The sequence below is a fragment of the Pelodiscus sinensis genome, chromosome 7 (assembly GCF_052426305.1).
Source record: "Pelodiscus sinensis isolate ZL-2025 chromosome 7, ASM5242630v1, whole genome shotgun sequence".
Lineage (NCBI taxonomy): Eukaryota > Metazoa > Chordata > Testudines > Trionychidae > Pelodiscus > Pelodiscus sinensis.
Window position 1 is genome coordinate 58,505,455 of NC_143058.1, and position 27,493 is coordinate 58,532,947.

The window sequence follows — 27,493 nt, forward strand, 5'->3', positions numbered from 1 at the left end:
TCTACATTTTAAAATGGTCTCAAAGCTTCCAGGGCATCTGAAATTGATTTTCAAGATGAGGTGAGTCCTTAGGGTGTCGCCATCCAAGTATCATCCAAGAACGCAGCGGTGGGTAGGCACGTGGCAGGACACGGATGTAGCTGCATAAACATCTCAACTGGGACTGAGAAGCTAATCAAAGCTGCTGACTGTCGAGAGACTGTTTCACAGGCAGAAGCCTCCTGCAGGCTGCGTGGTGTTTACACTGAATTTTCCCACAGGTGCCTTCTGGCCAGTGCTTGTGCAGTGGGGCAGTGATGAAGTGGTGCTGTTTTAACCACCGTGTTCCCTAGGGCTGCTCTGAGCTAAGTTCTGTGATACAGCAGCTAAAAGGTCTGGACCCTCATGACACCATTATCCCTCCCCTCCCCAAAGAAGCGATGGCAGCAACCGTGGGGAGTTTTAGGCAAACCAGGTAGAACAGAGACGTGTGCATGTCTGAAGGTGGCTGGGAAATGCTCTTGCCTGGCTCGAAATCTCTCCACCAGTTCAGAAAGGATGAAATGCCCCTGCTAGCAAAGGCTCAGCATCAGGCCCAGGCACTACTTAAATCAGGGTTAGCCCCTGGCAGGCTCCCACTGCTATGTTTTCCTGCTCCTCTGCAGGTTCCAGTGATTGTGGCTCCCATTGGCCGCAGATCACTGTTCCTGGCCAATGAGAGCTGTGGGAAGAGGCGTCCTAGTCTGCGCAGCTTCCCGCCGCTTCCATTGGCCAGAAACAGCATTCCATGGCCAATAGGAGCTGTGACTGCCCATACCTGCGGAGGTACAGATAGGTATAGCAGGGGCAGCCAACCTGAGCTAACCCTGGCGAACTGGATCCGGACCGGTCCAGTTCTACCTGGTCCAGTATTTGCCCACTCCTGAATGAAATCCTACTTAACCCCTCAAAATAGGACTTGAGTGAGACTTAATGGTGCCTGGGCCTTGGGATGATCCTCTGCACAGGGTTGAATGTCTCCAACTTTGGCAGAAAGGCTTCTGTTAAGTTGGGCCTTTAGTCCACTGGGAACTTGAAGGCACATCAGACTCAAGCCTCTCTGCTTCTCTGCTTTCTCCTTCTGAGGAGAGAAACTACCCACTAGGTTTTGATAGCAGCCTTTAACTACCTGAAAGGCGGGGGGAGGGCTCCAAAGAGGATGGAGAGAGGCTGTTCTCAGTGGTGACAGATGGCAGAACAAAGAACAATAGTTTCAAGTTGCAGTGGGGGAGGTCTAGGTTGGAGATTAGGAAAAACTATTTCACTAGGAGGGTGGGGAGGCACTGGGATGGGTTCGCTAGGGAGGGGGTTGACTCTCCATCCCTAGAGGTTTTTAAGTCCTGGCTTGACAAAGCCCTGGCTGGGTTGATTTAGTTGGGGTTGGTCCTGCCTTGGGCAGGGGATTGGACTCAATGACTCCTGAGGTCTCTTCCAACCCTAGGATTCTATGATCATAGACTCATAGAACTGGAAGGAACCTCATCCAGTCCCCTGCTCTCACGTCAGGACCAGGCACCATCTAGCCCATCCCTGACAGGTGTCTGTCTAACCTGCTCTTAAGTATCTCCAGAGTTAGAGATTCCACAACTCCCCTGGGCAATTTATTCCAGTGTTTAACCACTCTGACAGGAAGTTTTTCCTAATGTCCAACCTTAACACCCCCTGCTGCACTTTAAGCCCATTGCTCCTTTTCCCTCACCTCCCTATGACACCCTTTTAGATACTTGAAAACAAGTTTATGCCCACTCCTAGATCATCCCTGACAGGCATCTGTGTAATCTGCTCTTAAAAATCTCCAGCAGTGGCGATTCCATGATCATCAGAACAGAGTAGGAACCGAGCCTGTTTAAAATCTGCACTGTTATCATCGCAGCCAGAATGCTAAAATGGTACAATTCAGCTCCAAAATGATGGGATACCAGACTCACGCAGACGAACAAATGTCTTACATGATTAGAGTAATGGAGATGGATGCACTGGGGATTATTCAAAATTGCCTAATTTTTACAGTCGTAATGAGCTGCTCATGAATACAATTTTGTGCACTCGTACCGTACTTGTTTCCATCCAATTCACTTCAATTTTGTTCCCAGCATATTTGTTGCTGTGCTAGCGACAGGTCCACTGAGGTGCCTCTCACGGCGACGCAGTGCAACACTAGTGATAATAAATAGGAGAGGGACTGAAAACCCTTGTGAAAAGAATTCATCCCCTGCAGGGGATTAGGCATTGGATATTACATCTTGTCCAGGAGAGTGACACATTGTGCCAATCTGTTGGCTCATTCCCTCTCCTATTTCTCTCTCTCCCCGCTTTCTGTCTTACTGTCTGTCTGTCTCTGTACCTATTTTTTCCACTCTCGCTCTTTCTCTGTCTCTTGGCACTGGCACTTTCATCTCCTCCCTTGGGGATTTGAGATGTCACTGCAGGAAGTGCTTGTCCGCCTCTCCGGCAGCAGCAGAGCCCTGTGGCTTTGACAAACCTCGTTTAATTGGGAGGAAGCCAGGAGGGTTTGAAAGAACTGAAACAGTCACGAAACTCCTTTTATCAGGCATAATTTAAACTCTGCATGGAAAAAACCCTATATGTATAAAGAAAAGTCAACTTCCCTCCTGCTGCGCGTGCTCCCCTCCTCCCCCCCGGCACAGGCAGGCTCCTGCGAGATTCCAGCTTTTCATTTTTCTGAAAGTGTCAAAGTAGATTTGTGCTCTGTGGCTGGGTGAACAGAAGAGGAATACAGATGTCTCTCCCTCACTCGCACATCACCTTCAGAAGAGTGGCAGCGCAGGAATGACGTTGCCAGCTCCTTTGCTTGGGATGTGTCAGTAAATCCAAAAGCAAAAGTTTTCACTTAGCTTAGCAACTTGGTCCAAGAAGGCTCCTCCTTGGGAGCTATTGCCAATTCAGAAAAGGATCGGGATATCATACAGGAAGATCTGGGTGATCTTGTAAATTGGAGTGATAGCAATAGGATGAAATTTAATAGTGAAAAGTGTAAGGTTATGCATTTAGGGATTAATAACAAGAATTTTAGTTATAAGCTGGGGACACATCAGTTGGAAGTAACGGAGGAGGAGAAGGACCTCGGAGTCTTGGTTGATTATAGAATGACTATGAGCCGCCATTGTGACATGGCCGTGAAAAAGGCTAATATGATCTTGAGATGTATTAGGCGAGGTATTTCCAGTAGGGATAAGGAGGTGTTAGTGCCATTATACAAGGCATTGGTGAGACCCCATTTGGAATACTGTGTGCAGTTCTGGTGTCCCATGTTTAAGAAGGATGAATTCAAACTGGAACAGGTACAAAGAAGGGCCACTAGGATGATCCGAGGAATGGAAAACCTGTCTTATGAAAGGAGACTCAAGGAGCTTGGCTTGTTTACTTTAACCAAAAGAAGGCTGAGGGGGGACATGATTGCACTGTTTAAATATATTAGAGGGATAAATACCAGGGAGGGAGAGGAATTATTTAAGTTTAATACCTATGTGGACACAAGAACAAATGGATATAAGCTGGCTAGTAGGAAGTTTAGACTTGAGATTAGACGAAGGTTTCTAACCATTAAAGGAGTGAAGTTCTGGAACGGCCTTCCAAGGGAAGTAGTGGGGGCAAAAGATCTATCTGGTTTCAAGATTAAACTAGATGGGTTTATGAAGGGGATGGTTTGATGAGATAACATGATCTTGGTAACTAATTGACCATTCATTATCAGTGGGAAATAGGTCAATGGAGGGATGATAGGAGTTACTACAGAGAACTTTCTGGGTGTCTGGCTGATGAGTCTTGCCCACATGCTCAGGGTTTAGCTGATCACCATATTTGGGGTCGGGAAGGAATTTTCCTCCAGGGTAGATTGGCAGAGGCCCTGGAGGTTTTTCGCCTTCCTCTGTAGCATGGGGTACAGATCACAGCTATAGGATTCTCTGCATCTTGGGGTCTTCAAAGTATTTGAAGGCTTCAATATCTGAGATATAGGTGAGAGGATTATTCTAGGAGGGGTGGGTGAGATTTTGTGGCCTGCACTGTGCAGGGGGTCAGACTAGATGATCATAATGGTCCCTTCTGACCTTAAAGTCTATGAGTCTATGAGTCCTTAATCACCCTTATCTGGACAAGGAGCTGGTGGCCAGGAAGCTTTGGAGAATGCTAGGATCACTGAGCACATTATACAGGATGGGGAAGAAGTTTTCCAACTCTGTAGCGTGTTGGGCACTATTGTCTTTAGGTACAGGGGTAATATGGGTGTGTGTGTGTGTTTGTATGTGATGAGCGAGTACAGAGGGAAAGAAAAGTAAATGCAGGTAGTTCTAAGAGAGCTGGCATCACAGGATGCAAGGGACAGCTGGTGTCTTCAAACTTCAAAAAGCAGCAGAAGGGCTATTTCTGCAAAGAAGGGCTAATGCATTGCACCAAGCAGCTGGGAATTCAGGATATGAGCAGATCACAATTAGAATTAAACTGATCCCTCTGGAAATACAGCATAAGCCAGTTCTAGGGTGCGTGGTTACACATTTGGGGTAAGGACAGCATTATATCAAGGGATTCACACTATTCCTTTTTCAGTGAACCCCCAGTATTAAGGTCCCCTCCATACTCCTGTCATGTGTTCAAGTGGCAGCCGAGAGCCCCCAAACTTTGCAAGGGATGAAGGCCTCCCAGGAGCCATTTGGCTTTTAATTACTCAGCACGTTCTTAACAAGTCAGATGTGAAGTAGCCCCCTTCTTGCTGCGCTGGGATCGGGAATGAACGTACCGTCATGAAGCTGAGACAGGCGAGACGGCAGAGCCCTGAAGAAGCTATGAAGAAGTGTGTCCTGTGCAGAGACCCGTGCTCGAGGAAAAGCTTTTAACATTTTCGATGCCAGGTCTTCAGCGCCTGGCACCCTGCCCAGCCTAGAAAAGCAAGAGAAATAAATCCCCCCCGAGTTGGGTTAAAGCCAGAAAACCGAGAGCTAGAACCAGATCAGAATCTGAACTTCTTGAAGCTGGGGGGCAGGATTGCAAGCTGGGGGGTTTGGGTAGGCCCAGTCTGGAGACATGGGCCTGTCATGAAGTTTGGAGCTCCCCCGGTCTTGTTATGTTTTTGAAGGTGTATATGTCCAGAAATTTGGTCAGACCCAACTGCATATCAGCCTGTTTAGAATCCTCCCTTCTCCCTTTTGAAGAGAAATTGTTACTTTGCAAAGAAAGGGCTTGGAATAAAAAAAGACACTAGCAATTATGGAGGGCTGTATATTACATGTGTCAAAACTAGAGCCTCCCAAGTTACTATTATGGTGAACGACGTTGAGCTACGCAGGTGTGAAAATGTCAGTGTGCAAATACTCCGCTGGACTTGTCAGGGTATGTCTGCACAGCAAAGAAAAACTCACAGCTGGCCTGCACCAGCCAACTCGGGCGCATGCTATGGGGCTGTTTTATGGCAGAGTAGACTTCCCGGTTGGACCCTAGGATCCTGCAGGGTGGGAGAGTCCCAGAGCTCAGGTTCCAGCCTGCACTCGGAAGACTACACGGCAATGAAACAGTTGCGCAGCCTGACCACTGAGCCGTGGGCTTTTCTGAGCTGTGTAGACTCACCGTTAGTGGCCACTACAGATTTGTGTTCAGGCTTGAGAAGACAAATAAAGCATCCTGGCCCCGTCTCCTCCCCTCCAGATCGCTAGTGCAGTCGGGCCTCAGCTGTGTCGGGAGCATGCCAATTGGAATTACTTGCTTGGGACGAATGTTTTCAACAAGCAAAATATACCCAGCAAATGCCAACGGCAAGTGGCTGGCTCCCAGAGACGACTGCAGCTGGGCGAGGAGGAAGTGAAAGAGAGAAAACAAACAAACAAGCAAAAAACCCGGCGCTTTTGGTTTTTCAGCTTTCCCTTTGTTTGTTTGCTCTGCTCCTCATGTGTCAGCCTCAGGTGGCACATCAGAGCTTGGCCAGTTGTGTTTACTGACTACCCCAGCTGGTGCTTCCTCTCTAAATGACATCACAGGACTGGGAGCCCCCATGTGTCCGGCTGTTTTTTTCCTCTGATGAGTGTGCTGCACAGAGTGCCTGGTGCCCCAGATGTCATGTTTTGGGGAGAGAGGGGGAGACACTAGAGCGCACAGCTTTGGAAGAAGTCAGGCCTTTGCGAGACTGTGATGGATGATGGCTCAGTTCACACTTTGGGCAAAACCACACCACCAAGCCCCTGCTTTTTCAGGGTGCGTCTGCACTGCCGGCCTTAACTCGAAACAAGCCATGCAAATTGAGCTACGTCAATTGTGTAGCTTATTTCGAAGCGTCTACCCATCCCTGATTTGGAAATAGAGCCCTCTTCCTCCGACTTCCCGTACTCTTCATGCAATGAGGGTTACAGGAGTTGGAGTCAGAAGTCCTCCAGCTTGACAGTATTTTGACACTATTTCGAAATACCTGCCTGCTGTGTAGACGTGGACTAAGTTATTTCGGAATAGTATTTCGGAACAGTGTTGCAGTGTAGACATACCCTCAGGGAGCAAGCTTCTGAGACTCAGATTCTAGGTGTGAGCCCATGGTACCAACAGAAAAAAAGTGCCAGGTTCTTCTCTTCCTACAGCTCCCTTTGCCCTGCCTGGTATCCCCAGCCTGGTGATCCATACCAAACTCTCCAAGTTCCACTCCGCTCCCATGAACTGGGCAGAACTCTCTCCCAATTCCTGAAGGGGCCATGGAGGGCTTAACAATATGAGCTTCTCCTTCCCATCTTGAGAGAGGAGTGTGCAGCCTCTGCACTGTTAGATCCTGCTGCCTTAAGGAGAGGCCAGAACAAAGAATGGAAGCTGGTTTAGCATGCAGGGCAGACCTCAGGCATTGGCCAGCTAATTGGGGTGCGCTTTCCTGGACCTTTCCAAGTGTTCACTACTGGCTCCTATTGCCATGGGACTCTGGCCAGTGAGAAAGAAGCTTAGCTGTGCCACCTAGCACAGGCTCCAGGGAACACATCTGGTTCCCTGGTTGCGGTGGTAGCTGCCTGGTCTCCAAGGGAGAAAAATGATCGTTTGCAGAGGCCTGGATGTGTCTGAAGATATGGATTAAAATTCCAGGTGCCTCTGAAATCGGTGTTCTGCTGAAAGCTTCCGCAGCACCTCCTTTCCGAAACTCTGAACGGGTGCTGGGCAAAGCAGGGAGGTGCCTGCACGACAGTCCTTAGAAGGGCAGTTCCTGCGTAAAGGCCACAATCTACCCAGGAGCGGCTGGGGGGTGTGAGCTCTTTGGAGCCGGAACAGTCTTTGCGGCCAGGGTTGCAAAGTTCCTAGCATCACTGGTGCTTGGGCTGGGAGGGTGTGTGGTGCCCAGTGTCCACGGCCACCTTGGGCAGCTTTGCTCGAGGTGCAGAAAACCTCCAAAGAGCTACTACTAATCTGGTTTATCACAAACAGCACTCTGGCTGCTGCCACTGCATGGCCAGGCAATGTTCCTCCCCTGACCTCAAATCCCACCTTGTGGGATGGAGGTGTAGGGAGGTTATCTCTGGGCCAGCCGGGCATGATCAGTGCCGGCTTCAATCCTTCTGGGCTACTTCACAATAATGCTTCCTATTATAGATCAAAGCAAACTGTAGTGACCGGCCCCTCTGAAATAGCTAGGGGTGCTCTGTGGTGGGAAAAACAATTTCCTAGATTGTAAATAGCTTTCCCTGGCAGTAGGGCGGACTGGTGTGGCGGGAAGGAGGAGTGGGAGCTCTTTTAAGGCTGACACTCCAGCACAGGAGGGAGGGAGGGAGGGAAAGAGAAAGGTGCTGTACTGCATGGGCAGTGGGGGAAGTTAGGGCTGAGAGAGGCAAGCCCCAGCCCCGCCCCTTCTGCCCAGGCCCCACCCCCCAGCATCACTGGGAGGTGGGGCAGCAGGTGGCCCCAGTCTGATTGGCTCTGGAGCACCAGAAGGGTGCCCGACCCCAGCCTGCCCAGCCCCAGGGCACGGGAAGGTGAGCGGCTTGCAGCCCCAACCTCCCTGGCCCCAGTAGGTGTTCTGTGGGCGGGGCCAGGCTGGCAGTTTGGGAAGGCAATGCCTTCCCCCGCCTCACATACCCACCGCCCATGCTCTACTGCGCTGTGTGAAGTACCGCGATGAGCTGCTAAATCCAGGCCCAGGCCAGCTCTAGAAGCATTTGGGCACTGAACTGAGAGTTCTCTAACCTGAACTAATCCCAAGATCATTTTCTGATGGTGTGCAGACAAGCCCCTCCTTAGGAACATTTCCAGAAAGTTAGTTGTAGGTGCTGGAACTAGGGGTGCTGCAGCCCCACGCCCTGGCTTGAAGTGGTTTCCATTCTATCCAGGGTTTACAATTTAGCTCAGTGGTTCTCAGCTCCCCTACTATAAAACTTGTTTCAGCCCCCTGGAATTAGCTATCAACTCATTCTATGCAAGGGAAATTGAGGACCTGCAAATGCATGGACTTTCCTGAATCAAACTGTGCCCCTCAAATAGCCACACACAGTGCTGCTTGTATGAGACCAATAAAGCTACTATGTGCTACCTCCACTGCAGTCTCTCAGAATCGGATGCTTATCTTATGGCAGGTCTGATTATTACTACCGGACTGCTGTGCTCATCCTGCACTCACTGAAGGGAGCTCATTGAAAGTTAAATGGTTGCATATAAAAACAAAGCAACCCAGAGGCTGCGTTGACGTTGCTGTCAAGATAGCTTACCTGGAATAGATCATTTGGAGCCTCTGAGGTCTCCTGGAGACGACCCTCTCTAGAAAGTTAATATGCAATCAAAAGATTAAACAAAAATCAAGCAAACAACCATTCTTTGAGCCCTTACAAAAACATGCACTTGGGATTTCAAAGGAGCCTATAGAATCTGTCACTGTAGCATTTATAAATATACATTATTCCTATAGGACTTGAATATCAGCATTGATGCTAATAAGGCTGTTACAGTTCTGAACTCCTTCTTTTCATGCGCCTATGACTGCAGGTCTTGGGCCTGATTCTGTTCCCATGAAAGGCAGTGGGAGTTGTGCTTTGGAATTTCACAGACGCAAGATCCATCTCCAAAACTGAAGACTGTTTGGCTGTGTTGATATAGCCCTGTCACTAAACCCCGGTGTGTGCAAGTGCGCTTTGTTGGCACTTTGGCTGACAAAATACTTCTCCCCCGAGGAGCGACTTTCCCCTGGTCTGCAGGAGCAAAGCAGCAGTCCCATTTGCATTTGGAGGGGGAGTTAAGCACCTGTGAATGACAGAAGTTTTGGCAATCAAATGCAAGTGTAGACATGGCCTAGTAAGAAATGAGGGGTACTGTAGCCTTAGCCAAAGCAAAGACCCAAATCAGCAAACATATTTGCATGGGTGGACCCTTACACCCATAGACAGGACCACTGAGGCCCAGAATGGTCCCACTTAGGAGCAAATGTTCATCTTTATGCATCTGATTGTGGGACAGAGCCAGACTAGGGGCTCTAGGACAGTGGATCTCAGCCTGGGGTACCTGTACCTCTGAGAGTCTTCCAGAAGGTACATCAATTCATCTAGATATTTGTCTAATTTTGCAATAGAAAGAGCACCTGTGAAGTCAGTACAACTTACCATGACTTGTTTGTACTGCTTTATATACTACTGACGCGTAAGTGCAGTGTTTATATTTCAGTTGATTGTATCAGATGGTAAACAGGAGAAAGTAAGCAATTTTTCAGCAACAGCCTGCAGTGCCATTTGTATTTCTATGTCTCACTGTGTAAGCAAGTCGTTTTTAAGCAAGGTGCCATTTGGAGGTACGCAAGACAAATCCAACTTTGGAAAAGGGTACACAGTCGTCTGGAAATGCTAAGAGCCATTTTTCAGGGTGGCTAAGTGTGCTTATCTGTTTTTCCACTGCCATGCTTGCTTTCTAGCCTTTTTAGCAGACTTTTTAGACTTTGCAGTTTGGGTGGGAGCTGGGTTTTTTAATGGCTCGTTTTCAAAACAACTGGACACTTTTTGAGTTATACATTGAAAGTGAAAACATATTTCAGATGTCATCCCCCACTTTTCAAGCTCCAAAACGAATGTAAGGTCCCATGTATGGCACCCCTGTGAGCACTCCCTTGAAGCTCTCTAAAACAAAACAAAACAACCCCCTTCAGCTTTTGAACTGGGACAGTTTTACCACCAAACAGTTCCCTGTCACTAGAATTACAGCCTGCACACTGCAATGCACTGACACAGTGCAGGCCTTTCATTCCACTTCACTCTTCAGTGGAGTTTCACTCTCTCCAACACTATTTGCAGAGTCCATTGTATTTTATTTCACACAAAGGAAGTAGTGCACTTGCATGGCCATTTGAACACCGACGCCTTAAAAATACTGTTTAACGTGAGATTTCCTGCAGCGACTTTGCCCCCGTTAGGTTGTAATGGCTCATTATTTCCCACAATGCAGCAGTCGTTAGTCCAAAAATGCCATGGGCCCGATCCCCTGTTGGGGATGACATATTTCTCCCTTGACTTCAGTGGTCTTACGATGGTGTATACGAGCTAAGGATTTGGCCCAGTGGAGTTCAATGGAGTTTGGGACTGGGGAGGTTCTGGCAGGTAGAGAGCTGGAAGGAGACTGTATGCTACTGTCCGCCTGTACACTGGCTGGTTGTGGGATGTTCTGGTGCCAGTGAACATTAGAGCAGCTTCAAAGATGCTCTAGGTTGTTGTTCCTATCTGTACAGGCTCTCAAGAGATGAATGGAGATTTCTGGAGAGCAAGGGTGTTCTGTGCTCCCCCTCCTCGGCCACATCCTTTATCTTAAAAGAAACTGGAAGGTGTAGTAGAGTGTCACATAGGAACTACCCCTGTATGGAGCAAAACCTCGGAGAAGCCAGCTTTGTGCCAGTGAACAGGTGCAAAACAATCTCAGAGCTGGGGTCTTTGGCAAGCAATGTAGAATCAGGCCCCATTGTTTGCTTTTGGTAGCAGCATAATAACTGCTTAACACAGCCACATTGTTTGGAGCCACAAGCTATTTCAGGGTAGGCTGAGTCTCTGTTGCCTTGCACCTCTTGTACAGTAATTTACACCCTTGGAAAGTGAGTGTGACTAAATACACAGGGTGCAAGACAGTGGTGAGCCAGGCATTAGGGGTGGGTCACTCGCTATTTTATTTGATGCACAGACACACCTGCAAAGGAACTCTCAGCATCTTTCCAGCAACAGTTTTTCCCCATTAGGCTGGGCAAACAAGCCACTGACACCTTTGGATTATAGCACAGTGCAAGCAATACTTCAGAAATGTAGCAGACTCCTGCCTCCAAAAGCTAACAAGGGCACTAATAGTAGATGATTGTATAAATTGTGATTAGACTCATTACTGTTTTAATGCCAGAGCTGTGGAAATATCCCTGGGAGTTACTATTAGTATCTTTTATAACCCTTCCCTCTAATCAATCATTGAAATTAACTAGATCTGTACAATATTTCTTTTGGATCATTGTTAACCATTTCCCTGTGATCTTGATTTCCCCCTTCTTTTTTGTTTTCTGACCTTTTAGTAAATATTTGGTAATTATTTGTCTACAGTGCAGTGTTTTAAAACAGAAAGAAAAGAAAAAGGGCAAAATGAAATAATGTTATCTCCAAAGAGAGTGTACAATTAATAATGTTACATGATTAATAATTACTTAGCTTATTATAGAACTTTTTCCCTATTAATTGAGCTGATTGAAATTTTTCTGACAGAACAGTTGCTCATCACAAAATGCTGATTTGACAAAATCAGATTTTTTTTATGGAAATGTATCAATTTATTCAACATTTCCATTAGAATTTAGTGTTATATTTTATTAGGTTATAATCTGCAATATAACACAAAAAAAACAGAATCAGTAAAGTCAATATGGAATGTTTTGATTTTTCCTAAGAAAAAATTCAGAATTCCCATTCTCTGGGATGTTTCAAAATTTGTTCCTATGGAATAAGTTTCTGGGTCCCAACCAGGTCTTCCGCTTACATTAAGCTAGAGATTCAATGTTGTTTACATTGTCCAGACATACATCTAGAAGGCTGAGAGCTAGGTACAACCGAATTTTAATCCTGAATATCCCACTGCCTTGCTGAGTAAAGCTGAGTCATTTAACATCCCTGGCTTGTTTTTCCCACCTATATAATAGGAAGAATAATACTTTATCAACCTCAGAATTGGTGGTGTTAGGATTAGCTACTAAGCAACGTACTGCATTCCTTGCCCAAGCAAAACTCTCATAGGACTCTTTTGCTTCAGTAAGCACTGTAGTGTGTGCTACATGGTATGTACAGAGCTTTGAAATATGTATACACAGCACTGTAAATGTTAGGCCCTGATTCAGGAAAATCACCTACACGTGCTTAACTCCATCTCTATTAAGGAAAACACATTGGGACTTAAAGTTAACTGTAAAGTAAAGTATATGCTTAAGTGTCCTTCCTGAACATGAGTCTTTCCCTGAATGAGGGTCTGAATTTCTATTTTATTATTTCTGTTGGGAACAGGTGCAGCATTCAGGAAAGAACGTTAACACAATACATGAGGAATTAGACAAAATATAAGAATTTTTTCAAAATATTTTGAAATATGAACTAACAAAACTGTGTTACTTGGAGTATGTCTACATTACAGAATTTTGTCGGGAATTTTGTTTCTCCAACAAAACTTGAGGAATGTCCACACTGCAAGAACCCTAAGTTCTTCCACAAGAAAATCGAAAGAACAGAGGGTATGTCTACACTACCCTCCTAGTTCGAACTAGGAGGGTAATGTAGGCATACCGCACTTGCAAATGAAGCCCGGGATTTGAATTTCCCGGGCTTCATTTGCATAAGCGGGGCGCCGCCATTTTTAAATCCCTGCTCGTTCGAACCCCTCATTCCACGAGGAGTAACGGTAGTTCGAACTAGGAAGCCTAGTTCGAATTACCTAGTTCGTGCCGCATGTAGCCGCGTGGCACGGGGTTCGAACGAGCGGGGATTTAAAAATGGCGGCGCCCCGCTTACGCAAATGAAGCCCGGGAAATTCAAATCCCGGGCTTCATTTGCAAGTGCGGTATGCCTACATTACCCCGCTAGTTCGAACTAACGGGGTAGTGTAGACATACCCAATGAGACATAATGTGAGGCCAAGGGGATAGTGGGTGGAGTAACCCTCTTCTGCCCACTGCAAGGTTTCTTGCCCCTTCCTTGGAAGCATGTAGTTCTGGCCACTATCAGAAACAGGAGGCTGGACGGACCATGGATCTGTTCTAGTTTGACAATTCCTTTATTCTGAACAAGGATAGTGGCAAGATGGACACGTTCCAACTTCATTAAATGTGGAAACTATTGCCACTCTTCTTGTTTGAAGTCGTTCTCAAAATCCTCAGACAGGCCTGAGGCACTGTTGTAAGCGGCACATTACAAACACCAAGGTAAATATAGTTCTTGCCCCAAAGGGTAAAACAGATCTACAATTTTAAAGCAAATAGATACTGATTGAAGATAAAAGATAAAGGAATTCAAGACTCTTTGAATAGTGTTCCGCAAAATGGGTGAAATTCTGATCAAGTATTATATGATGATGGTGATGTACATACAAGATAATGATACCATGTATGGCTGATTGATGTTAATTAACAGCCCTTAGGTACTCAATGATTCTGTTACTTTCTATCAATACACAGCGCAATGTCTGCTCATTAGAAAAACCTCTCCATTGCAAAACAAAGGTGAACTGCTAGCGGACAGATAAAGAGACAAGCAAAGTATTAGGAGACAAAAGTTAAAGTAGCAAACATTAAAACATTAAAAACATTTAATAAACATTTAAGGTGTTGACATGAAATGCTGCTAATTGCAGGTAATGTTTCTGCGTACATGTGTAATAAAATACTTGTATGCAGTGTTTGTTGTGGCCATCTTGGTCCCATGATATTGGAGAGATAAGGTGGATGAAATAATATCTTTTTGGACCAACTTCTGTTGGTAAGGAGAGGAGCATTTTAGTCAGGGGTGGGGAACCTTTTTTGGGTTGGGGGTTGCTGCTCCACAGAAAAATCAGTTGGGGGCTGCACACAATTGAAGTAAAAAACAACAACCCTGACTAAGGAGAATGACACTCCACATTCCTGTCACACACCAGAGCCTAGTGGGGCCCAGGCTGGTAGATTTTGTGTGCTCCAGCTCCTCTGAGTGGGTGGTGACATGGAGGAGGGAGGACGGGGAAGGGGGCTGGAGTGCCAGAATGGGAAGAAAATAATTCTGGGATGGGGAAGCCCTGAGTCTTGGGGGCCAGATGCAGGCAAGCTGGGTCTTTAGGTTCCCCACCCCTGATTAAGCTAAGTTCTTCTTCAGACCATCAGGAGTTGGTCGAATAAAAGACATTGCCTCCCTCACCTTGTCTCAAGAAAATGTTTCTCTCTAACAAAACTGGTGGTGCAGCAGGGCAGAATCGGTGTGGCTCTGTGGCATACCTTTAGACAGCAGAACGTGCCCAGTGCCAGCCCTACAAACCGACTGCTCATGAGTGCCTGGGCTCCTATTCTCTTTGGTCTAAAGCCATATGCCATTGATTATGAAATAAAGATTGCCGTCATTGTGGGATTCAGTTTCCTCCTATCCTTGTTAAATGGAAAGTTGAGATAAAAAAGGCTCTGAGAGCCTAAACGCCATTTGTATGCAAAAATGTCATTGTTTCAGTGCGTCTTGCTTCTTGCTTCCATCTGCTGGTGGACAGATGAAAAAGCAAGAGACGCTGAAAATGCCTCTATATTTGGAGGAAGGAAAAAAACACCCTCGTCTTTAGAAGCTTCTACATTCCATTCCTGATTGCAGAACCACCTGCATACATTCACAAAATGATCTAGGGGGCCTCTTTTGCTTTAAATGTCATTGCTATACCTGAAAGAACTTTGTAGAACTCCTCTAGCATGACTGTAATGATACTAAGTCCTACGGTAAACACTAAATGCTCTTCTGTTGTTCAGTTTACGCAGTAAAAGACATTTAAGGCAGCTAGTGCTGACAAAGCTGTAGGAACATTATGAAATGGCCCCTTCCCTTTGGAATCCATGTGTCAGAGCTGATGTAAAAAAACCCTCAGTCTGGCAAAGGCACTGGCTGGTGTCACGTGCTGTTATTCCTAATTCTTTCCTGCCGTTGACCCCCAATGTCTAGATTCTAACTTAACTGTTAGTGGAGATGGATCGAGACGTTGGCCTTCCGGTGCCACAAACGGAGTTGAGAAGGGATTTAAACCCCCTGCTTTTCAGCACGGTGAAATGAACACAGCAGTAGATTAATGCAAGGATTTGAGCTCACACAGCATGAGAGCTTTCAAAAATAGTGTTAACAGAGCTACAACTGCCTCTTTCACAGGAAGCAAAAGGGGAGAGACAAAACATGAACAAACACAGGGCAAAGTCTTTCCATTGCTATGGAGGCTACAGTGACTCCTGAGTGCAGTGGGCCTGGCAGATGGGCCACCAAGAGGCCATACAGGGGCTTTGCATACCCACAACATGCTGCAGTGACTGATTCTGCAGCCGTGCAGGCAAGGTCAGAATAAGGGCGCTATGCCCACAGATCCACAGTTACACATATCCACTGCATAAAGAGGGAGAGTGCAAGGGCTAGCCCAGGCCCGGGGGGCCGGATCCAGTCTGCCAAGCCTTCAGATCTGGTCTGCAGACATAGCAGGGAGCCTTGGGCACACTCCCTGCTTGCCCTGCTCAGAAAAGCAGCTACCACAGCTGTTTCTCTTTCTCAGCAGTGAGCCTGGGGGAGGGAGAAGTGGTGCTTCACACACTGCTCCCGCCCCCTGCACAATCCCATTGGCTGATTTCTGGCCAATGAGAGCTGCCAGCGTGCAAAGAACCACTCCCTTCAGGCTCTTATTCACCAGCACTCTTGGCCCCTGCAGCCTGTGCAGGGGTGGGACAAGCAGGGAAGCTGCCTGAGAAATGTGCTGGGCTGCTGGCTGGGACTCACCCAGGTAACTCTCCTAGCTAAGGCCTGCCCCTGACACGCCAGCTCTTCCCTGCCCCCAACCCACTGCCACTCCACTCCTGCCCCTCTACCTCACATAAGCCAAACCCTCTGTCCCCTTCCTGAACTTATATCCCCTCCCAGATCCTGCACCCCAATTCCCTGCCCCAGGTCACAACCCCAACCCCTGCACCCCAATTCCCTGCCAAGATCATAACCACTTTCTTCACTCAGACTCCCTCCTAGGCCCTACACCACCTCCTTCATCCCAATCCCTTACCCCAAACTCCATTCTACACCCAACCTCCATCCCAGATGCTGCACTAATGAATATTAATATCATGGAAGAGTACTGTCCTTGACTACTTTCCAAAATCACGGAGTGGCCCCCCCCATCAAAAATTATTGCCCACCCCTGGGCTAACCTGTGGATACTGTGACAGTCCAAGGAAAGACTTTCATAGGAGAGACTTCCATGCCATATGCCCCACCTTCCTGGTCAGTTGGGTTTTGGATCTGGGTTGAGACTTTAGCACATAAGCAATGAGGACTGTGTAAAAGAAGGACAGAGTTTTCTTTAACCTGGAGCCCTATTCTGAGCTGTGTTATGCAAGGGAGGAAATGGGCTTGAACACATTTTCAGAAGTATCCTCAATGGGGCTGTTCCTTCCCCTCCTGTGAGCAGGAAGTGACCACAGCCCTGACCTCAGAGCCCGCACTACGACGTGCCACCCCTTGGTCAGAGTTTGTGGCACAGCTACCCTGGTGGGGACAGGCCCACCTGGAGGTTCCATTTTAATAGGTTCCTAGTGACCTACCTGCTCCAGGAACCTCTCCAACTACAGAAGGGTTCTCCTCAGACCTGGAGCTGATCCTGTGCTATTGAAGCCAGTGGGAAATTTCCTATTGATTTCAAACAACAAATGGTCTGGTAGTGAAACCCACACACCTAGGCTGGCCGCTTATTCTACACTGGCCACTTATTCCGGAAAAGCAGCTGCTTTTCTGGAATAACTTGCCAGCTGTCTACACTGGCCGCTTGCTTTTCCGGAAAAGCAATGACGATCTACTGTAAAATTGTCAGTGTTTTTCCAGAAAAACTATGCTGCTCCCGTTCAGGCAAAAGTCCTTTTCCAGAAAAACTATTCCGGAAAAGGGCCAGTGTAGACAGCACAGTAGTCTTTTCCGCAAAAAAGCCCCGATCGCGAAAATGACGATTGGGGCTTTTTCCGGAAAAGCGCGTCTACATTGGCCACGGACGCTTTTCTGGAAAAAGTGCTTTTCCGGAAAAGCATCCTGCCAATGTAGACGCGCTTTTTCCGGAAATACGTATAACGGAAAACTGTTCCGTTTTAAGCATTTCCGGAAAAGGGTGCCAGTGTAGACGTAGCCCTAGTGTGGCTATTGAGCACTGCAAGTGGCAACTAGACCACTGCAACAGTTAAGCTCAAGAGACCTCTACAGCATGGGCTGGGAGCCAGCTGGCTTTTAGCTCAGAGGGTAGAGGCTCCTAGAGTCAGCTCCCGAGGTCCCAGGTTCAAAACCACCTTGGTGGTGGTTACAGTAGCACTTTACAGACAAAGGGTATGTCTACACTAGTCCCCTAGTTCAAACTAGGGGGCTAGTGTAGACATGCCTTAACAAAACATGTAGATTGTATCATGAGCTTTCATGGGCACAGCCCACTTCTTCAGGTGACCGAAATTATGAGTTTAGGATGTGCACATCCAAAATAAATAGGAGAGGGGGAGGGAAGAAAAATGAAGGGGGTGGGAGTCCGAGAGCAGAGGGAATCAGTAAGTATCTGAAGACTGGGTAGTTAAAATATGCAGATAAGAATCAAAATTAATCGATAGTATCCAGTAAGAGTCTAGAAAGTGCTACCAGACCGTTTGTTGTTTGAAATCAATAGGAAATTTTCCATGGGCTTCAATAGCACAGGATCAGCTCCAGACTGAGGTGAGCAGACTGAGGTGAGCAGTGCGCTCTGGTCTGTGATACTCTCCTCTTGTGTCTCCAGGCCTGCACCTGGTTAGATGTTGCCTGCGCTTATAGTGCAGTGCTGTGAACATCACTGGTCCCAGCTATCAGGGCTGTCCATAGGGCACCTGCTCTGTCCACCTGAATTCCTACAGCTTGTCTCCACTGCAGAAACCTTGCTGAGTTTCAGATCACTTCCTGCTTAAGGAGGCCTGATCGGTTCTCACTAAATCAATTCCAATGCTGCCTTGAATCCTGCCTTCCCCTTGATGTGGATGTCAGTGTATCAGCTCGGGTGTTGTCACAGTCCCCCCGGACAGCGCCTGAATGTCTACAGTTTGCATTGGTGCTAAAGCTGCAAGTAACTGCCTGCGAGAGGGCCTGTTTGTTCTATCGACATCAGGAAATTCCCTTGGGTCAGATTGTGCTACCTTTAGTGGCAAAAGGATTGCCTTATTCCACAGGCCGCCAGGAGCAGTTTGTGATATTGATATTGATCCCCGTTATGAGTGACAGTATCCCAACCCAGCCTTTAATGAGGAAACCAGATCTCTTCCCCCCACTCCCCGACTGTCTGCTCTGCGCTCCCTTCCCAGCCAAACTGGCAAGTTGCTGCCGAAGGCGACACATTCCAAATTTCACGCCAGTTTGATTAATGTGTCTCGGCTAATTGTGTGAAAGATCCCAACCCTTTAGAGTGTGAGGCCGTGTTATTGTTCATCCAATCACCGTCAGCATGTGAAAATGGGGGCTGTGTAATGTTCAAAGCTGGACATTTGGAGGGGCGCCTTGGAGTGGGTCACAAAGCAACACCCACTCTTTTGAACGGATGTTACTATGCTCTACTAAACATGTAAACCTCTTACTCAAAGCTCTTCTTTTTCCCTCCTCCACTTTTTTTTCCAAGCTGATATGCCCTCCCCCCCCCCACCACCTTCCCGGGAGCGAGTGAGAGAGACCAGATAGGTCTGCAGATGGATGGATTTCACATTCCAGGGTTTTTAATATTTCACTTTTATATTTCTCTTTGCAAATGATCCTGCTGGGTGGCTGAGAATCAGTGCTCCTCATTCCCCCTCATTGACACTTGGATATACTGCTCTGAAAGATATCCCAGGAGAAAACATTAAAAAGAGAGAGGGAGAGAGAGAGAGGGAGCCTGCTTTTCAAAGCATACTTCTCAATCTGCCCACATCAAAATAAGAAACAACTGGCCCTTTGAAGTTCAGGACACAGACTTCTCAACCAGCCTGCATGGAAATAAACCAGCTTTATAAATCACACACACTTCTCGCCTTGCCCACATCAAAATCAGGGGCAGTGACCTTTGAAAATACGGTTTACAGGGCTCACACCTCAGCTTCGTAATAATAAAAGGTATCGATAAACCGTACAAGTATTTGCCACCTTGTCCAGGGTAAAATAGGAGATGCCAGCCCTTTAAGTGGAACAGCAGACTAAGGCTATGTCTACACTTGCACGTCTGAGTGACAAAAGTGCTGTCGACAGGCAAAAGTTGCTAAAACTGGAAACTTGCCAAACCAGTTTTTCTGGTAGCTGCTGTGGATAACTAATGGCCACATCCGCCGCTCCCTCCTTAACAGAAAGATAAAGCATGGTGGGTATGCATCCCACAGTGCCTTGCGTCACCTTCCCTCTCTAAGACCTGTAGGAAAGCTCAATGTAGTGCTAAGCATGCTGGGAATGTGAAAAACGTCCCGTCAGCCATCTCTTTTCTTCCCAGATGTCCCTGAGTTTCCTGCTTTCTTTTGCACCAGCTAGAGCAACCACAGTGAGAAAACCTAGATCCTAGCCTTGTGGCCCTTATCCCGAGCACTGTTCAGAAGACATCGTGCATTGCAGCATGCCCAATTCTGGACCGACTAGCGGACAACGACGACGACTCGTCAGATTCTTATTTGTATTCGTCAGAACCCAATGAAGATTCATTAGAATTAGAGGATGATGAATCGCTATATCATTTGGCTTTGGCAGACCTGAGAGACTCATTAGATTGTTGCGGTGGGGCTAGGGAAACCAGCTCAGAGCGGTGGGGCTGCGTTGCCATGCAGGTGGGAGGAAGAGCAGCGGCTGCAGAACTTTCAGATGTGGGAAGCAACCTCTCTGGAGCTGTGTGCGGCACACGGATACCGGAATGAGAGCTGCTGTCTCAGTAGAGAAGCATAAGGCATTGCTGTGTGAAGTTGGGCACTCCTGCTTACTACTGTTTGCAGTGGGCCAGCCTACTGTCAGGGTAGTGCTTCTGCAAGGGTGCACGGCCATAAATCACATTTTGATGGGCAGGATGGTGACGCTGGGAAAGGTGGATGACACAGTGGCTGGCTTTGCTGACAAGGGCTTTCCTAGCTGTGGTGGAACACTCGATGAGACACACATCCCCATTATAGCACCACCCTGCCTTGCCTCAGAGTACATCAACCATAAGGGGTACTTCTCTGTGGTGCTTCAGGCGCTTGTGGTCCATTGCGGGTGTTTCACAGACAAAAATGTGGTGTGGTCTGGACCGATGCAGGATGGACGCATCTTCAGGAACAGTGGTCTGTACAGGAGGCTGCATGGTGGTACTTTCTTTCCAAACCAGAAATTTACAGTGGGAGATGTGGGAATGCCCATAGTGATTCTAGGTGACCCCTTGCAGCTCTGGCTCATGAAGCGTTACATGGGGCACTTGCACAGCAGTAAGGAGCAGTTCAACAACAGGCTACGCTGCTGCCGAATGGTCATGCAATGTGCCTTTGGCAGACTGAAAGGGAGATGGCGGTGTCTCTGTGCCAGGCTGGACCTTTTGGAGGATTATCTCCCCCCAGGTGGTGGCCGCAAGCTGTTGATTACATAATTTTGGTGAGAGTAAGGGTGAACTGTTTCCCCATGGGTGCAGCACTGAGGTACAGCGCTTGGACTCACACTTTTAACAAGCAAACCGGGGCTGAGCTTTTGGAGGCGAGTGGGGGGCTCTCTGGCCCTTATGCTGCCAAATTGTGTGCTGCCGTGGTTCCGGCAACACACACTAAGGACTGGTTTGGGAAAGCATCGTACCGGGGGTTGGGCAAAAGCAGCCCTGCCATGGAATCTCTGTGACAAAACGAATCAGTACATCAGGCGAATCTTCAACACCATTTCCCAGGGAGATTCTATTGCTGTCCGTGTGTGCATCGGTGCTGTGTTTGGCCATATTGAAATACAGCCTCTAGTCATCCCGAACTGCCGCCCCCCTTGCCCGACTGCATAGACCGCCCCTCATGGGCACCGATGTTTGCCAACCTCTCAGCCCCCAAACCAGCTCGCCTGCGCAGCAACTAATCACTGGGGCACCACCTCCATCCCACCCTGCATGGCTGCCATCCACTCAACCACCAACCCCCCCACCTGCACAGCAGTGTACCCTGTGTCCCTTCCATTGCTTTAACACGTGGTGTCTTTTCCGCAAAGAGTTGCTGAGCGTCCTTGCAAAGATTGTTGGAGAACGGATCCTTGCTGCCGGGTGCACAGGCTGTCACTGGGTTGACCCTTGCCTCCTGGCCCTCTTCAGTATCTTCATCAACTTGTGTCCTGTTGTGAATCCAGGACAAGTATCTGGCTCTGTTCTTTGAGAACTATTCACACTGTCGCAGGGTTTGGTTGTGGGGCCCCCACACAGAATTCCATCCAGTTCTTTATAAAACCAGCATGTTCTGGGTGCAGCAGCAGACTGGTTGATTGCCTCCTTCACCTTCTGGTAGCCCTGCCGGAGTTCCTTGATCTTGGCTCTGCGTTGTAGTGTTTTGCTCCTACCCCTTCTCATACAGGGCTTGAGAAATGTGACTGTACGTGTTCGAGTTCTTATGGATCACTTGCAGCTCCAGTTGCACTGAAACTTCGCTTCGCACACCTATTAGATCCAAAAGCTCTGCATTGCTCCAAGCAGGAGAGCTTTTGCATTGGTAGCCACCACCCCGCTTTTCCTTGAGAAGATCACAGGAGGGCCACCACACCATGTGCCACAGACACAAGAAACCAATTTGAATTTTCTGGGGTTTGCAGGTGGGAGGGAAGCATCCCTTTACTTGTAAACATTAGGTGGCTGAAGGGCCGCCGAGTTCAAGGTGATGTCCAGAATGACTAAACAGGACATTGTGGGACACATGCTGGAGTCCAATGAACTCAACAAAAAACCTGCCTGGTGCACACTGTGTGGTTGTCAACTGCACAGAGTCAAAAGTTTCTCACGGAGCTGGAAGTTTTGTGTCGCAAAAAACATGTTGTGACATTTGTCACGCTGTAATGTGGATGCTTGGATGTTTTTGTTGCCCAAAGGCAGCTTTTCTTGACAAAACATGCCAGTTTAGACAAGGCCTAACTGAGGCGATGTCTGTGCTATAGGGACCTGTCACTAGCACAGCGGTGCTGCTGCAGCTGAACCACGCAAGGTCTCCCGTCTAGCTGCTAAATGTTGGTGGGAGAAAGCTTTCCCACCAGCTTAATTAAACCACCCCCAACAAGTGACAGTGGCTATGTCAGTAGGAGAGTGCTGTCTACGTTAACATGTTTGTGGATGAAACTTAAGTCAGTCAGGGTGTGCTATTTCATGCCACAATATTTGGCCAACAAAAGTGCTAGTGTATGCAAAGCCTACACTTGGCCCAACAAAATGTTAAATCAATCTAGGCTACAGCGATGTACTTCGACCTCCCCCCCTAATTTCTGAAAAGCATCAAACCTATTTTTATGGAAAACAGCTGATCCAGTTCTTATATAGTTAGTAACTCAGGTGTATCTAGAAGTTCTCTCAGTGAGAGTATACCTGGTTTATAGTTGGGAAGCTTGGAAATTCCTGGCCAAGTATCCTCAGATGGAACCCCCAACACCTGTGTGTGAAGCAAGAGCGAGAGAACAGATCAACTTTTTTGTGAATGCATTGGTACAGTCTGAGAGTCTGACCTCAGTTACACTAGTGCAAATCCAGAGTAATCCCTTGGAAATCAATGAAATTACACCTGGACCCATTCTAGGGTAGTTGACATTGAAATCTGATCCTGTGTGTAAAAGAGAGATGCTTTAGTACTGCTGAACTTACAGTATAAAGGGACTTGCCAAAGTTTAATGCCATTGCTGCTGGGAATATCAATGTATAGGTGCTGCTGCATTGACAGGTGTCATTTAGAAGGGTGTTTGCAATAACAGGGGCCATTGTGTTGCCATGTTTACAACTAAAGGCGTTCCTACGGCCAGGGTTACATTGATGAGTGGTTCTCTGCGGTTGTACTTGCACCACATGACAGGCATTGAATGGCTAGGCACTGGGACTATGATGGAGACCCCTGCAGTTTTGACATAAAAAAGAAAAGGTGATGAACATCTACTGACAGTTGCTCAAAATAATTCAGGGCCTGATTCTCAATGTTTCCTGAGCCTCAATGTCTCCTTTTGCCTTGTCTGTCAATCAGTCTGGCTCCGCATTCCTCAGGTAGTGGAATTCAGGCTAGAAAGTATTCCCTAAGGTCGCTTTTGCTGCTGAGCACATCTGTCTGTGTTTTCTCTTTGGAACTGCAGCTGTTCCATGTGGCAGTTAATAGTTGGTACATGCAAAGTGCCCTGCGTAAGGCATTCTGTGCCAAACACATAAATCTCAGACCCAGTTTATGGCACGAGATGATAAAAACAATACTGTAAATGCCAGGCATTCAGCATTCTGATTCAGGCTTTTATTTGCTTTCTGCTTTTTGGAGCCTGTTGCTTACTCTCAGGTTTTTCTGTGCAACAAAGACAGCTAGAAACTTAACATTTCTTGAAAGGAAAGGAAAGGTTTTCCCATAATCACCTGATGTAAGGAGCTGGGGCTTGAAGTAAGCACCAGATATTGCAAGACTCCTGATACAATTGCAAGTGTTCACAACACTAAACTATGATAGGGTACGTCTACACTACAGCGCTAATTTGAACTAACTTAGTTCGAATTAGTTAATTCGAACTAAGCTAATTCGAACTAACGCGTCTAGAACTAAAAACTAGTTTGAATTAGCGTTTTGCTAATTCGAACTAGCAAGTCCACATTGAGTGGACCCTGAACAGGGCTTAAGGATGGCCGGAAGCAGTGCCGGCAGGGCATCAGAGGAGGACTTAGAGCGTGGAGATGCTGTCTCAGGCTAGCTGAGGGCTGCGCTTAAAGGGTCCCAACCCCCACCCCGGATAGACAGTTCTAAGGGGTGCCCCGCTTGCAAAGCAGTCCTGGCTTGGATTGCCCGGAGTACCCACACTGGGCACATCACACCACTCGGCCATCAGCCCGGCTGCACTTGCCGCAGGCTGCCATCTGGGGAGGGGGGCAATTGGGGGGCTGCAGGAGAGCTTCCACCCCCAGAAGCCCGCAGAGCCAGCCCAGTCCTCCCCATCGGGGGCTCGTACCCCATTCCTTCCTCACCTCCTTCCACTTACCCTTCCTTAGCCCCCCTTCTTATTGATGTACAAAATAAAGATAACGTTTCTTCCAACATTGACTCTGTCTTTATTGAACAAAACTGGGGGAGACTGGGAAAAGGAGGTGGGAGAGGGGAAGAGAAAGGCTGGGAGAGGGGAGGGCAACTAACATGATCAGGGGTTGGGAACAGGTCCCATATGAAGAGAGGCTACAGAGACTGGGACTGTTCAGCTTAGAAAAGAGGAGACGGAGCGGGGACAGGATAGAGGTCTCTAAAAGCAGGGGTTGGGTGGAGAGGGTGCACACAGAAAAGTTCTTCATGAGTTCCCCTAAAGAAGGACTAGAGGACACCAAAGGAAAGGACTGGGTAGCAGGCTTGAAACTAGTAAGAGAAAGTTGTTCTTCTTCACAAAGCAAATAGTTAACCTGTGGAACTCCTTGCTGCAGGAGGCTGTGACGGCTACAACTAGAACAGAGTTTAAAGGGAAGTGAGATCAAGTCATGGAGGTTGGGTCCATGGAGTGGTCTTAGCCAGGGGGTAGGAGTGGTGTCCCTGCCCAAAGTTTGTGGAAGGCTGGAGAGGGATGGCACGAGACAAATGGCTTGGTCACTGTCTTCGGTCCATTCCCTCTAGGGTCCCTAGGGTTGGCCACTGTCGGCAGACAGGCTACTGGGCTAGGTGGACCTTTGGTCTGACCCAGTACGGCCGTTCTAAGCTCAGGGCTCAGGGTCGAGGGTCTCAGTGGACCCCCTTGATTTTCATGCACACCTGCTCCTGGGTGGCCAGGCTGGCAGCTCTCCTGCCCTAGACGGCCACTTTCCTGTGCCTAGTGCGGAGATCGTGGACGAGGTCCACGATGTCCGCACTAGCCCAGGAAGGTGCCCGCCTCTTGCGGTCCAGGGCAAGCTCCCAGGAGCCGCCAGCCTGGTCCCGGGAAAAGGGGGTGGGCTGGGGGACATCGGGTGGGTGGCTCTGTGCCGTGCCAGGTGCAGGGTCTGCTGGCTGGGTGCTGGCAGGCTTGCACCTGGCACGGGCACCGTAGCCAGCCCGTGCCCCTTTAAGGGGTCCGGGGCCGGGAGGGGTGCATAGAGTTTCCCTGGTGTTGGCCAGAGTGGCCACCAGGGAAACCTGGGGAGGGCTAGCCTCCCACTAGTTCGAATTAAGGGGCTACACACTCCTTAAATCGAACTAGTAAGTTCGAACTAGGCTTAATCCTTGTAAAATGAGGCTTTCCTAGTTCGAACTAAGCGCTCCGCTAGTTCGATTCAAATTCGAACTAGCGGAGCGCTAGTGTAGCGGCTATGAATGTTAGTTCGAACTAATGTCCGTTAGTTCGAACTAACATTGTAGTGTAGATATACCCATACAGACAGCAAGTACCAAGAATGGTCATTGCGTGGGGTGTGCATTTTTCACCTGTATTTTAGAAACAATAATAGGGTTATGATGAAAATTCCTATAATCTGCAAGATGGGCAGAACAGCTAGGGTGAGTGGTCTGGATGTGGATGAGGATACATTATTTGTTAAATAGCAAATTTATAACACAACTAGGACATGTTATATCTACCTAATGGCTCAGCGCAAACCCCAAATCTGCATACTCCTAAATTATGTGTTTATGGGGGGTGGGGAGAGACATTTTTAATCTGAACCTGAATTCAAAATTTTTCAGTGGGCTCTTATCTAACAAGCCACATCAGAACTTTGAGTCTGAAATCCTTGAAATGCACAGTGATGGGCTCCGTAGTCCTAATTCCATAGATAATCCCTATTCAGCAGAGTGCTTAAGGATGTACTTAAGTGTAAATATGTGCTTAAGTTCCTTGCTGAGCAGGGAGAAATTAAACTTCATGCTTAAATGCTTTGCTGAACTGGAGTGTGAATGAGGCAAGGTCTCAGTATTATAGCATCAATTATGCAATTTAATTAGAAGTTATAAATATGTTTTTGAGTCTGCTCTTTAAAAGTTGGGGTAGTTGCAAACTATGACATTTGGGTCCAGGGTTTAATTTCCAGAGATGTGTATCTAGGGCTTTGTTTTGAATTTTACCCCTCAATGATCAATGAATAGACCCAGGCTACTTATATTTGACTGATATGAACATGCCCCTGCAATCACTATACTCTTTACAAGTCCTTTCTACGTTCTTTGAAGCTAGCTATAACAAATCTCTGGCTTAAGTTATCAAACATTTTTTATGGAAAACAAGGAGCCTGAACTTAGCATTAGTAAGTCAAAATTGCTCAAGGCGTCTTTTCTTTCTAGAGTGACTATCACTGTGCAGCATCACTACATGTGATACAAGGACGGCAACATTTTTGTTCCAGTTAGCATGGCACATGACATGACTGAACAGGATGGTTTTTCTCCTGAGTACCTTAACCTCTTGTCTGAAACAAATTACTTGCCATTGTCTAAAATCAACCTGATTGAATCCTTCTCCCTTAAAAATAGCCACAAAACTTGCAAGTGTCTAAATATAAAACATCCTTTGATTGTCACACTCATTGTAGGATTCACTCAATTTTAGCCTTAAAAAATAAAATGTTAAACCCTACGCCAGTAAAGATACGGTAACCCTGAATTATTCCCTCCCCATAGTCTTCTGCCCTTCAATCAGCTGCACCAACACGAGAATGAAGAAGCAAAATAATTTTGCATGTGCTGAATCCAACAGAGAGCTACTTATTCAATGTAAAAACTGTCCAAAGCATTTTATTTCTCCATGTCACACAGTCCTACTGAATGCTATAGACAAAAAACTGTCTAACATAAGAACATAAATAAACTTAAAAAACAACAAATGGTCTGGTAGCACTAGACCATTCATTGTTTTTTAAGTTTATTCTGTACAGACTAACTTGGCTACCCCCTGAAGCATAAGAACATAAGAACGGCCATACTGGGTCAGACCAACGGTCCGTCTAGCCCAGTATCTTGTCTGCTGACAGTGGCCAATACCAGATGCCCCAGAGGAAGGGAACATGTGACGGGGCTGTGGGTACGGCGGCAGCAGCAGCCACAGAGTTCCCCGAGTCCCGCACTCCCAAAAGCCCCAACGAGGCTTTTTCCGGGGAAGGCACAGCCTCTCGGCGGCCGTGCTCCACTTATTCTGATGCCGCCCCCGGGAGTGGCGTAGGGACACAC

At 47.5% G+C, this 27,493-nt stretch overlaps 1 protein-coding gene across 4 annotated transcripts in view; it reads right to left on the bottom strand.

Moving 5' to 3' along the window:
- CDK15 (cyclin dependent kinase 15) overlaps positions 1–27,493 on the bottom strand; it is an 87,195-nt gene that overhangs the window by 12,667 nt on the left and 47,035 nt on the right. For all 4 annotated transcript variants that reach the window (XM_075933863.2, XM_075933865.2, XM_075933864.2 and 1 more), the window contains exons 10-12: positions 22,729–22,792; positions 8,691–8,739; positions 4,775–4,914 (exon numbers count right to left, since the gene is read on the bottom strand). In XM_075933863.2, the coding sequence (XP_075789978.2) occupies positions 4,775–4,914; positions 8,691–8,739; positions 22,729–22,792 (253 nt within the window). The remainder of the gene's footprint in view (positions 1–4,774; positions 4,915–8,690; positions 8,740–22,728; positions 22,793–27,493) is intronic.